This window comes from Schistocerca cancellata, chromosome 10, assembly GCF_023864275.1.
Source record: "Schistocerca cancellata isolate TAMUIC-IGC-003103 chromosome 10, iqSchCanc2.1, whole genome shotgun sequence".
In the NCBI taxonomy this organism is placed as follows: domain Eukaryota; kingdom Metazoa; phylum Arthropoda; class Insecta; order Orthoptera; family Acrididae; genus Schistocerca; species Schistocerca cancellata.
This window is the reverse complement of record NC_064635.1, coordinates 220,763,915-220,777,127: the sequence shown is the minus strand read 5'-3', so window position 1 is coordinate 220,777,127 and position 13,213 is coordinate 220,763,915. Positions and strand designations below refer to the sequence as shown.

The 13,213-nt window shown below is 46.0% G+C and overlaps 1 protein-coding gene across 1 annotated transcript; it reads right to left on the bottom strand.

The window, feature by feature from the left end:
- Window positions 1-12,043: 12,043 nt before the first annotated feature.
- On the bottom strand, window positions 12,044-12,976 carry LOC126106488 (general transcription factor 3C polypeptide 6-like). Its single transcript, XM_049912789.1, has one exon. The coding sequence runs from the start codon at window positions 12,835-12,837 to the stop codon at window positions 12,298-12,300; it is 540 nt and encodes a 179-aa protein (XP_049768746.1). The 5' UTR covers window positions 12,838-12,976; the 3' UTR covers window positions 12,044-12,297.
- Between the last annotated feature and the right edge of the window lie 237 nt (window positions 12,977-13,213).

The following is a 13,213-nucleotide window of genomic DNA, read 5'->3' as shown; positions in this document are numbered from 1 at the left end:
GAGTGAGTGTCACTGGAATGATACAGGATTTTGGCTGGACATCACTAAATAAAGGCGTTTTTCGTTGCGACGTCATCATCTCACGAAATTTCAATCACCAATTTTCTCCTCCGAATGCGAAATAGGTTTGTTGACGCCGACCTACATAGAGAGAAACGATCACCACAATAAAAAAGGTTGTAGCGAAAGATATGGGTATTTTTTCCGCGCGTTAGAATAATAGAGAACTACTGTAAAGTGGTTCGATGAACCCTCTGTTACGCACTTAAATGTGATTTGCAAAGTATCTATGTAGATGTGGATTATTTATCTGTGTAATTATGACGAAGTTCAGTTTTTAGAACAGGCTCTTAATAGCATGCACGAGAAAAACCCAATTTACGGTAGAATTTGAAAATGAAGGTTCAATGAATATCGTAGATCTGCAGATTTGAAGGATAGGCTCAAAGGTGAATACAGACATTTATCGTAACATTGCACAGCGCCACCTCCAGGCTTGGCTAGCATCCGCACTTGTGTTCACTTGTATTTCTGGCGGCGCTTACGCATCTTTGTCCAGTCCCTGTATTGTATTGTATGTTGTATTATATGTTAACTGGGGACCTAGAAACGACGGAGAGGCTCCGTCCCCGCCGCAGCCGCAGTGGTCCACAACGCCACGACGACTACCGCAGTCCACTTCATTCCTCCGCCGCCCCACACCGAACCCAGAGTTATTGTGCGGTTCGGCCCCCGGTGGACCCCCTGGGGAACGTCTCACACCAGACGAGTGTAACCCCAAATGTTTGCGTGGTAGAGTAAAGGTGGTGTAAGCGTACGTGGAGGACTTGTTTGCGCAGCAATCGGCGACATAGTGTAGCTGAGGCGGAATAAGGGGTGCTGATAAACCTCTTAAATTATTTGATTTTCAAACAGCTGAGCAGAACTGAACGTACTCAGCCATTTTGCTCTTTACTTATTCTGATCAACACTAAAGTGACACACAATATTTTTAGCGCAACGCAATCTGATTCTCAATAATCTCTACAAAAGAATGGCCCTGACTAACAATAACCTATACCTTTCATGAATCACTTCCTCACAAAAATCTTCGTTACTCGAACTGCTGCAATACAGCAGCGCAAATACTGCCAGCTAAATAAAAGATTGTAACTACTAAAGGCACTAACTACTGATAGGCATACTTAACAAATGAAAGATTTTGATAGAGAACAAAAAATGTATTAACCTTAATAATGTTCAAAAGTCATTTTATATATATATATATATATATATATATATATATATATATATATATATATATAGGGTGTTACAAAAAGGTACGGCCAAACTTTCAGAAACATTCGTCACATACAAAGAAAGAAAATATATTATGTGGACATGTGTCCGGAAACGCTTACTTTCCATGTTAGAGCTCATTTTACTACTTCTCTTCAAATCACATTAATCATGGAATGGAAACACACAGCAACAGAACGTACCAGCGTGACTTCAAACACTTTGTTACAGGAAACGTTCAAAATGTCCTCCGTTAGCGAGGATACATGCATCCACCCTCCGTCGCATGGAATCCCTGATGCGCTGATGCAACCGTGGAGAATGGCGTATTGTATCACAGCAGTCCACAATACGAGCACGAAGAATCTCTACATTTGGTACTGGGGTTGCGTAGATAAGAGCTTTCAAATGCACCCATAAATGAAAGTCAAGAGGGTTGAGGTAAGGAGAGCGTGGAGGCCATGGAATTGGTCCGTCTCTACCAATCCATCGGTCACCGAATCTGTTGTGGAGAAGCGTACGAACACTTTGACTGAAATGTGCAGGAGCTCCATCTTGCATGAACCACATGTTGTGTCGTACTTGTAAAGGCACATGTCATAGCAGCACAGGAAGAGTATCCCGTATGAAATCATGATAACGTCCTCCATTGAGCGTAGGTGGAAGAACATGGGGCCCAACCTGTTGATGCTACGTACTGATGTGCTTGATGGTAGTACTCTAGAGCAATGAGTCGCATGTAAACACAAGCACCGAAGTCAGCATTACCTTTCTTCAATTGGGCCAACTGGCGGTGAATCGAGGAAGTAGAGTACATACTGACGAAACTAAAATGAGCTCTAACATGGAAATTAAGCGTTTCTGGACACATGTCCACATAACATATTTTCTTTATATGTGTGTGAGGAATGTTTCCTGAAAGTTTGGCCGTACCTTTTTGTAACACCTTGTATCAGTTCATGATATCCAGTATTACAAATTTACTCTTTCTGATGGACACACGTCCAGATCGTCCGCTCTCAAAATTCTGCCATCTCTCCCCCCACATCCACCACTGCTGGCGGCTCACCTCCAACTGCGCAACGCTACGCGCTGTTCACATCCAACTCCCCAACACTACAACAGCAAATATTCCAACAAACAAACCAGTCACAGACTGCACACAGCACAGTCAGTGATTTTCATACAGAACGCTACGTGGCGTTACGAACATAAAAACCTATACAGCCTACTTACAGGGGAACCAGCCCGAAGCACATGGAAAACCGCCTGAAAACCATCCACAGACTGGCCGGCTCACCGGACCTCGACACAAACCCGCCGGGCGGATTCGTGCCGGGGGCCAGGCGCTGCTTCCCGCCCCAGAAAGCCGTGCGTTAGACAGCACGGCCAGCCGGGCGGCCCAGTCTCTGTACTTAGCGGCGTAAGCAGTAAGTAATGAAATGCCTCGTAGATGGCGTCGTAACCGAGAGACGTAAAAGAAAAGATACGCCGACTGTCGGCGCTTTTGCAGCCGGTCCAGCGGCCGCTTGTCCCCGCGCCCAAGCCGGGAACGGCCGCCACCCACGCAGTGTGACGTCATCCGCCGACGCCTCCACATATTTACCCAGCTGTGCTGCGTGGCCGCGCTGTGATGTACCGAGCTGGGCTCGTGAGCTCTGCCCAGTAGCCAGCGGCTGCGAGCCTACCCCACACCCCTCTGCGTCGTTTTCCAGGCAGCGGCTTGCCTTTCTGACAAAGCACACTCACCATCGCAAACATCCCTCCCCCCCCCCCCCCACCTCAATATTTAGTGGTAAACGGGCCCAGTGGGCAGCCGGTCAAAAACTAAATACAGATGACACGTGAAAACCGCACGAAAGTGTACTGAATAGTGAAAAAAAAGCAAGATAGAACAGTAGATGGCCCAAACACAAGAAGTGCAACAAGAAAAGTGTGGAACAGCCACGGCGTCGTGGTTATTTGGTCACGGTGTTGGAGTACAAGGCGAACGAGCCGTGTTAAATGCCACCGCGTACTGATATTACATATACAGTACTGGCCATTAAAACTGCTACTCCACGAAGATAACGTGCTACAGACGCGAAATTTAACCGACAGGAAGAAGATGCTGCGATATGGAAATGATTAGCTTTTCAGAGCATTCACACAAGGTTGGCGCCTGTGGCGACACCTACAACGTGCTGACATGAGGAACGTTTCCAACCGATTTCTCATACACGAACAGCAGTTGACCGGATTTGCCTGGTGAAACGTTGCTGTGATGCCTCGTGTGAGGAAGACAAACGCGTACCATCACGTTTCCGACTTTGATAAAGGTCGGATTGTAACCTATCCTGATTCCGGTTTACCGTATCGCTACATTGCTGCTCGCGTTGGTCGAGATCCAATGACTGTTAGCAGAATATGAAATCGGTGGATTCAGGAGGGTAATACGGAACGCCGTGCTGGATCCAAACGGCCTCGTATCACTAGCAGTCGAGATGACACCCATCTTATCCGCATGACTGTAACGGATCGTGCAGCCACGTCTCGATCCCTGTCAACAGATGAGGACGTTCGCAAGACGACAACCATCTGCACGAACAGTTCGACGACGTTTGCAGCAGCATGGACTATCAGCTCAGAGACCATGGCTGCGATTACCCTTGACACTGCATCACAGACAGGAGCGCCTCCGGTGGTGTACTCGACGACGAACCTGAGTGCACGAATGGCAAAACGTCATTTTTTTCGGATGAATCCAGGTTCTGTTTACAGCACCGTGATGGTCGCATCCGTGTTTGGCGACATCGTGGTGAACGCACATTGGAAGCGTGTATCCGTCATCGCCTTACTGGCCTATCACCCGGCGAGATGGTATGGGGCGCCATTGGTTACACGTCTCGATCACCTCTTGTTCGCATTGACGTCACTTTGAACAGTGGACGTTATATTTCAGATGTGTTACGACCCGTGGCTCTACACTTCATTCGATCTCTGCGAAACCCTACATTTCAGCAGGATAATGCGCGACCGCACGTTGCAGGTCCTGTACGGGCCTTTCTGGATACAGAAAATGTACGACTGCTGCTCTGGACAGCACATTCTCCAGATCTCTCACCAATTGAAAACGTCTGGTCAGTGGTGGCCGAGCAACTGGGTCGTGACAATACGCCAGTCACTACACTTGATGAACTGTGGTATCGCGTTGAATCTGCATGGGCACCTGTAGCTGTACACACCATCCACGCTCTGTTTGACTGAATGCCCAGGCGTATCAAGGCCGTTATTACGGCCGAGGTGGTTGTTCTGGGTACTGATTTCTCAGGATCTGTGCACCGAAATAGCGTGAAAATGTAATCACATAGCAGTGCTAGTATAATATATTTGTGCAATGAATACCCGTTTATCATCTGCATTTCTTCTTGGTGTAGCAATTTTAATGGCCAGTTTGTATATGTTTCAGTACTGAGCCAGAAAAACCGGTAGACCTGCCTAATACCGTGGACGGTCCCCGCAAGCATGCGGAAGTGCCGCAACACGACGTGGCATGGACTCGACTAATGTCTGAAGCAGTGCTGCAGGGAACTGACACCGTGAATCCTGCAGGGCTGTCCATAAATTCGTAAGAGTACGAGGGGGTGGAGACCTGAACAGCACGTTGCACGACATCCCAGATGTGCCCAATAATGTTCATCTCTGGGGAGTTTAGTGGCCAGCGGAAGAGTTTATCAGAGGAGCGCCACTCTGTAGCAATACTCGGCGTGTGAGGTGACGCATTATCCTGCTGGAATTTTGCATGTCCGTCGCAATGCACAATGGACCTGAAAGGAAGCAGGTGATCAGACAGCATGCTTACGTACGTGTCACCAGTCAGGCTAGTATCTAAACGCATCAGTGGCCCCATATTACTCCAACTGCACACTCCCAACACCATTAAGAGCATCCACCAGCTAGAGCAGTCCCCCACTGACATGCATGGTCCATGGATTCATGAGGTTGTCTCCATACACGTACACGTCCATGCGCTCGATAGAATTTGAAGCGAGACTCGTTCGACCAGGCAACATCTTTCAATCATCAACAGTTCAGTGTCGGTGTTGACGGGCGCTGGCGAGGCACAAAGGTCTGTGTGATGGAGTCATCAAAGGTACACGAGTGGGCCTTCGGCTCATAAAGCCCACACCGATGATGCTTCGTTGAATGGTTTGCACGCTAAGGCTTGTTGATGGCCCAGCACTGAAATCTCCAGCAATTTGCGGAAGGGTTGTCTCGTTGAACGATTCTTTTCAGTCGTCGTTGATCCCGTTCTTGCATGATCTTTTTCCGGCCGCAGCGGTGTCGGAGATTTGATGTTTTACCGGATTCCTGATATTAACTTACACTCGTGAAATGGTCGTACAGGAAAATCCCCACTTCATCGTTATCTCGGCGATGTTGTGTCGCATCGCTCCTGCGCCGATTATATCACGTTCAAACACTCTTAAATCTTGATAACCTGCTATTGTAGCAGCAGTAAGCGATTCTAACTGCGCTAGACACTTCTTGTCTTATATAGGCGTTGCTGACCGCAGTCTCGTATTCTGCCTGTTTACGTATCTCTGTATTTGAATAACAATGCCTGTTCCAGTTCTATGGCGCTTCGGTGCGTATACACTATCTGATCAAAAGTATCCGGACACACCCAAGAACATACGTTTTTCATATTAGGTGCATTGTGCAGCGACCTAGTGGCAGGTACTGCATATCAGCGACCTCAGTAGCCATTAGACATCGTGAGAGAGCAGAATGAGGGACTCCGCGGAACTCAGGGACTTGTCAGGTGATTGGGTGTCACTTGTGTCACACGTCTGTACGCGAGATTTTCACGCTCCTAAACATCCGTAATTGCACTGTTTCTGATGTGATAGTTAAGTGGAAACGTGATGGACACTTACAGCACAAAAACGTACACGCTGACCTCGTCTGTTGACTGACAGAGACCGGCGGTGGTTCGAGAGGATCGTAATGTGTAATAGGCAGACATCTGTCCACAACTATGGGACTTAACATCTGAGGTCATCAGTCCCCTACAACTTAGAACTACTTAAACCTAACTAACCTAAGGACAGCACACACATCCATGCCCGAGGCAGGATTCGAACCTGCGACCGTAGCAGTCGCGCGGTTCCGGACTGAAGCGCCTAGAACCGCTCGGCCACCGCTGCCGGCTTCAAATAGATGCACCTAAAGTGCTCTGCGTATCGCCAGTCGTTAGAAGGCGCAGATAAAGTTAGTATAACTTGTAACCTTCGAGAGCTAACGTAGGAATTTCACGCACTTCCATTTTTGCGAAGAAACTGTACGGTTTGCGAGCCAAGGCGACAGCTGCCACTGGAGAGCGCTAATATCTCAAAAAGACGTTTAGCAGCTCGTCTCCTGTGCCGAAGCCGCTGTGACTCGTTACGTTGGATATCCCGTCTACGTGCACGCAAACGTTAGCTGCCTCGTCGCGTGTGACGTAGACGTTAGTTGAGTACACCATTGTGCGTAGGTACGGGACACTGAATTTCCTGGCACACGCAGGCGCCATGAAAGCACACGGTGCTCCAGGGCCACGCCCACCACTCGGCGCACTAGAAGCGCCTCTGTGTATCAGCTGGGGCAACACTGCTATGTCAAGAAGACACCGAGAATGGACGGCACACGTTTGACACGCGATCATATCAACTGTAACAAAAAAAAAAAAATATCCTCACTGATGTAGTGGACCGATTCATAATCGTCAATGCAGGCCATTAGAGCGGGACAGGATGTCAAAAGTGTGACACTGGAATTAAGACGCAGACAAGTTAGCGAGAAAAGGGATTATGAACCACCCGTATTATGATAAGACAATGCACTCGCCTTCTTGGGTCCATGTGTACCCATGCACCAGTCACCTTTCTGTGATACTGTTATGCCCAAAACATGTTTCTTGAATTTGTTTATACGGGACGTTACAAAAAGTATTCCATATTCTGAGATCTGGTAATATGGACCAAAACAAGAAAAAAATGCGAGCAAACATGACCTCCAAATTGCGTCTTTAAGAGCTATGAGCAAAACACATGTTGCTACGAAATGAATACCCCTAGCTGCATACAGGTGTTGATAAAAGTCAACGGGGACAGTTGGAAATGTGTGCCCCGACGAGGACTCGAACCCGGTATCTCCTGCTTGCATGGCAGACGCTCTATCCACCTTTTTTCCCATTTTTGTTCGGTATTGTTCGTTGCGTTTGGTCTGGCGGACGTCAGAAGACATCCGTTCAAGTTGATCGTTGATTCCATTACTCATTTTTTTTATTACAGAGGGCGAGCAGGCCTCTCACCGAACACGCTGAGCTACCGTGCCGGCATAACTACTTAGTCTACACCTAACTAACCTAAGGAGATCAATGCCCGAGGCAGGATTCGAACCTGCGATTAGCAGCAGCGTGGTTCCGGACTGAAGTGCCTAGAACCGCTCGGCCACAGCGGCCGGCACTGAGCCACCGAGGACACAGAGGATAGTGGGACTGCAGGGACTTATCTCTGGCACGCCTCCCGTGAGACCCACATTCCCAAATTATTGTCCCGCACTATATTTATAGTGCCCCTGCCCATTATTACTCTCGGCTTTTTGTCCGAGAGAACAGACACCATCTTCATATACCACAAATTTCCAATTTTGTACACGACGTTCAAAGTCGTCGCCATGCAATTCCTGGTGGATAGAAATATGCTACGGGTGCAATCGATGTTGATGTAGCATTCTCAAAACCGACGTTTTTGAGATTCCCGATTCTCGCGCAGTTTGTCTGCTACTGATGGGCGGATTAGCCGCGATAGTAGCTAAAACACCTACTTGGGCATCATCATTTGTTGCAGGTCCTGGCTGACATTTCACATGTAGCTGAACACTTCCTCTTTCCTTAAATAACGTAACTACCCGGCGAACGATCCGGACACTCGGATGATGTCGTCCAGGATACCGAGCAGCATACACAGCACACGCCCGTTGGGCATTTTGATCACAATAGCCATACATCAATACGATATCGACCTTTTCCGCAATTTGTAGACGGTCCATTTTAACACGGGTAATGTATCACGAAGTAAATACCGTCCGCACTGGCGGAATGTTACGTGATACCACGTACTTACACATTGGTGACTATTACAGCGCCATCTATCACAAAGCGAAGAAAGTGGTCCAAGTAAAACATTCATATTTCTTTACGTACTACACGAATATGTAATAAAAATGGAGGTTCCTATTTAAAAAAACGCAGTTGATATCCGTTTGACCTATGTCAGCGCCGTCTAGCAGGCCAACCATAGCGCCATCTGGTTTCCCCCTTCGAGCTAGATGAGTTTCGTTCTGTGTAGTTTTTTCTTTAGACGCTTATTTCGTGAGATATTTGGCCCGGTCCCGATCAATGGACCACCCTGTATGCCAACTTAACCCGCCTTGGCGGAAGGAAGTTAAATACTGAACTTTGGAAGGCGTTATGTGAACAACTCCCGGTAGTGGCCAGGTTCTTAAACACTGCCAGGCCTGGACCTCGGACCACATTTCACTCCCCGCCAAGGCGCTGGCACAATCAAAGGTTTTTGCGCGAATCACAAAGACATTTCAACAACTTTGAAACACAGAAACACTCGGCAGAACCTTTGACTTGATATATGGGTAAGTGTGTAAGGGAACACGTTACACCACTGACAAAGTCGCAATTTTGACCTTAAGCATTCTACACTTGGACAACTGTGTTAATAGAGTGCAGGCTTTGAAAACGCCAATATAAAATCATTTGATTACGAGAAACACAGATGCCTCGTGTAAGGAGGAGAAATGCGTATCATCACGTTTCCGACTTTGATAAAGGTCCGATTGTAGACTATCGCGATTGCGGTTTATCGTATCGTGACATTGCTGCTCGCGTTGCTCGAAATCCAATGACTGTTAGCAGAATATGGAATCGGTGGATTCAGGAGGGAAATACGGAACGCCGTGCTGGATCCCAACGGCCTCGTAACACTAGCAGTCGAGATGACAAGCATCTTATCCGCATGGCTGTAACTGATCGTGCAGCCAAGTCTCGAACCCTGAGTCAACAGATGGGGACGTTTGCAAGACAACAACCATCTGCACGAACAGTTCGACGACGTTTGCAGCAGCATGGACTATCAGCTCGGAGACCATGGCTGCGGTTACCCTTGACGCTGCATCACAGACAGGAGCGCCTGCGATGGTGTACTCAACGACGAACCTGGGTGCACGAATGGCAAAACGTCATTTCTTTCGGATCAATCCAGGTTCTGCTTACAGCATCGTGATGGTCGCATCCGTGTTTGGCGACATCGCGGTGAACGCACATTGGAAGCGTGTATTCGTCATCGCCATACTGGCCTATCACCCGGCGTGATGGTATGGGGTGAAACTGGTTATACGTCTCGGTCACCTTTTGTTCGCATTGGCGGCACTTTGGACGTTACATTTCAGATGTGTTACGACCCGTGGCTCTACCCTTCATTCGTTTCCTGCAAAATCCTACATTTCAGCAGTATAATGCACGACCGCATGTTGCAGGTCTTGTACGGGCCTTTCTGCATATAGAAAATGTTCGACTGCTGCCCTGGCCATCACATTCTCCAGATCTCTCACCAATTGAAAACGCCTGGTCAGTGGTGGCCGAGCAACTGGCTCGTCGCAATATGCCAGTCACTACTCTTGATGAACTGTGGTATCGTGTTGAAGCTGCATGGTCATCTGTACCTGTACACGCCATCCAAGCTCTGTTTGACTCAATGCCCAGGCGTATCAAGGCCGTTATTACGGCCAGAGGTGGTTGTTCTGGGTACTGATTTCTCAGGATCTATGCACCCAAGTTGTGTGAAAATGTAATCACATGTCAGTTTTAGTATAATATATTTGTCCAATGAATACGTGTTTATCATCTGCATTTCTTCTTGGTGTAGCAATTTTAATGGCCAGTAGTGTAATATGTAGTGTAATATACTACAGACTATTCTAAATATGATATGTAAAAGCATGTAAATACTTAAAATATACTGTTTAGTCAAATGACTACATTTTTGGAGAACTGTGACTATAATATGAAAGAGAGCATTTACTATATACCATAACAACCAGTCACAAATTGGGTTTGGCTAACTTTATTTAAAAATTAACTGGATTTCGTATTTTCAAACTTGTCTTCAAAAGACTTAACGCGCTTTTATCCATGAGTTCTGATAAAAGTGTATAAGCTGTCTGAAGGTGAATTTGTTAATTCTAAACTGGTCACGGTGATTCTTAGGTTTGGGCGCGTCAATAGGTAAAAACGGGACCCCTACAGGATCACTTTCTTGTCTGTCCGTCTGCCTGACGGACTGTTCAAAATGCTTTGTTTCAGGGACGGGGATGAGTATCAAGTTGAACTTTATGTCACGTATTAAGGTCTAAAGTCGTTTGGCGACGTAAAAAGCGAAGCTTGTAGGTCAGTGCAACCAAAGATACAGTTGTTTACATCAAATATTTTCACACTCACAAACTCACTCACCCAAACCTATAGAGTGCTTCCCACTGGTCTAGAATCATGAAATTTCGTAAGAAGCAAGGATTCACTGAACAGGAAAAGGAAAAATCCGGACTTGGTAATTCGTAAATATATCACACGAAAAAAAATTTTTTTGTTATTTCACTGTCTGTCCCTCGGTCTGTTAAGACCCCTTTTCCTCAGGAATGGGCAGACGTATCACAATGAAATTTATTTCACATGCAAAGTTCCATAGTCACTTGACTGTATAATACATGTTAAGCTTCTAAGACAATGCAACCAAAAGATAAGGCTATTTATGTCACATATATTGGTACTCGCAAACATGTTCATCAAGACTTACACAGTACTTCCCCTCCACATAGAATCATGAAGTTTGCCTAGAAGCAGGGTTTCAAAGTACAAACAAACCAAGAAAAATCCGATTGTTAATTTGTAATTGTATCACACAAATAATTTTTTTTTTTTGTTATTTGTTACCTGACTATCTGTCTCTCCGTCTATTGAGAGGCGTTTTTATCAGGAATGGGTAGATTTACCATATTGAAATTTATGTCACATACTGTGTATAAATTTTAAGTTCCTAAGTCAATATTATCAAAAGATATGGCCATTTATGACACATATTTTGATACTTTCATCGTCATTCGTTGGAATCTATAGGGCATTTCCTCTTGATATAGAATCATGAAATTTGGCAGCAAGAAAGGTTTCGCTTTACAGTTAAAGGGAAAAAAAACCAGCAAAATTTTTATTTGTGATTATATCATATGAAAACAAATTCTTTTGCCATTTGTTAATCTACTTCAGACTTGAAATTTAAACATTCTTGAAAGTCTTGTAATCCCTGGGACTGATATCTTCCCAGTATCGCTGTCGATAATTGGCAAAATTATCGAGATACTCGATTCTTGGAATGGATGAACTGTCTATACACATAATTAATCTTGTACAGAACCCTCAGTGTAGGAGTCGTACTCGCACCTGGCCAATGGAAGCAAAACGAAGTTATGGATGTTGCTGTTGAATGTTAAAAATATCCTTTTTATCTGTTTTGTGATCTAGAGCAAAAACGATAATATATACTGAAAGCTAGTGCAGTGAACTGCCTACTCTGCATCCATTATCGTATTATTTTTTACTATTTTCTGTTAATTTTCGTGATTTACAAAGTGGAAAGGTCATTATTATTTCATATGTTTGCAGATACATAAAAATAAATGTTTTATTATTATATATTCTATCATTCGTACAAAGCATGGTAATTACATCACAATTAAATGTTTTTATTACAGTATTTGTTCAGTCCTCGGTACAAGGCATTGATTATTTCCTCGGTACAAGGCATTGATTATTAAGTCGGAATACAATGAAATCATTGTTATACACTGCGAAATTAAACGATAAATGTCTTGCGTATTCACATGCAAAGTTGTGTAGCGAATCTTTCACGAGATGCTAACGTAACTGAGACGTTACTTTTCTTCTTCTGTCTCCCAATCGGCGTCGTCCGCGACGTCACCTTGGACTCCTCTTTCTCCCTCTTCTCGTAGTCCTTTCTCGCCTCCAGCTGACGAAGGCTCTGCTTTCGGCTGTTCGTACTGCCCATCCTTTTCGTCTTCCTCCTCTTCACCGCCCTGTGCCTCTTCCCCTTCCTTCTTCTCCTTGATGAAGATCCGTGACATAACGAGGCATTTGCGAGTACTCGCGTAGTACCTCAGCGGGCTCTCCGGGTTCGTGGAAAACACGGGGTCGTAGTATGGCATCGACTCGTCCTCCTCGAAGATTATAGTAGTCCCCATGGCGTCGACATATTGACCAGCGAAAATCTGCTCGCCAAGCTGCAACACTGGCTTCGCTGTAGTGGCGCCTATAAGCTTGAAATGCACGCCTTGTTGGTTCAGTAACGGTTCGTGCAAGTTGCCACCTTCGAACTTCAGTTCCACTAAAATCTCTTCCTCTTCGTACTCGTCATCCTGCTCGCTACTCTCTACATCGTGAGCATCGACATCCATAGCACTCTGCGAGAAATCACTATGCGGATTTTTCGACGTTGTCAACGGATGCTGTTTGCACTACCGCAACGTTCTTGCTAACTCGTGGCATGCAGCACGCGACGACAGCTGTGAGCCAAGTCGGGCAACATGGCGGCCCGCTGGCGGTGCGCTCTAGTGGGGAGCTACGGAGTCCGATAAACGCCGCCAGCAGACTGCGCAGCGCGCGCGTGACAAGCGAACATCGCTACTGGACGCGTTGGGTTCAAAGCGCAGCTATAGCGTTCGAACATAGCGATTAGCATCACACAGCTTCACGTATTGCTATGAAGAACAGTAGCTGTTTCTCGCACTCACTTCACAGATGACCCCTTTATACAGTTCGCGAATCATTAAA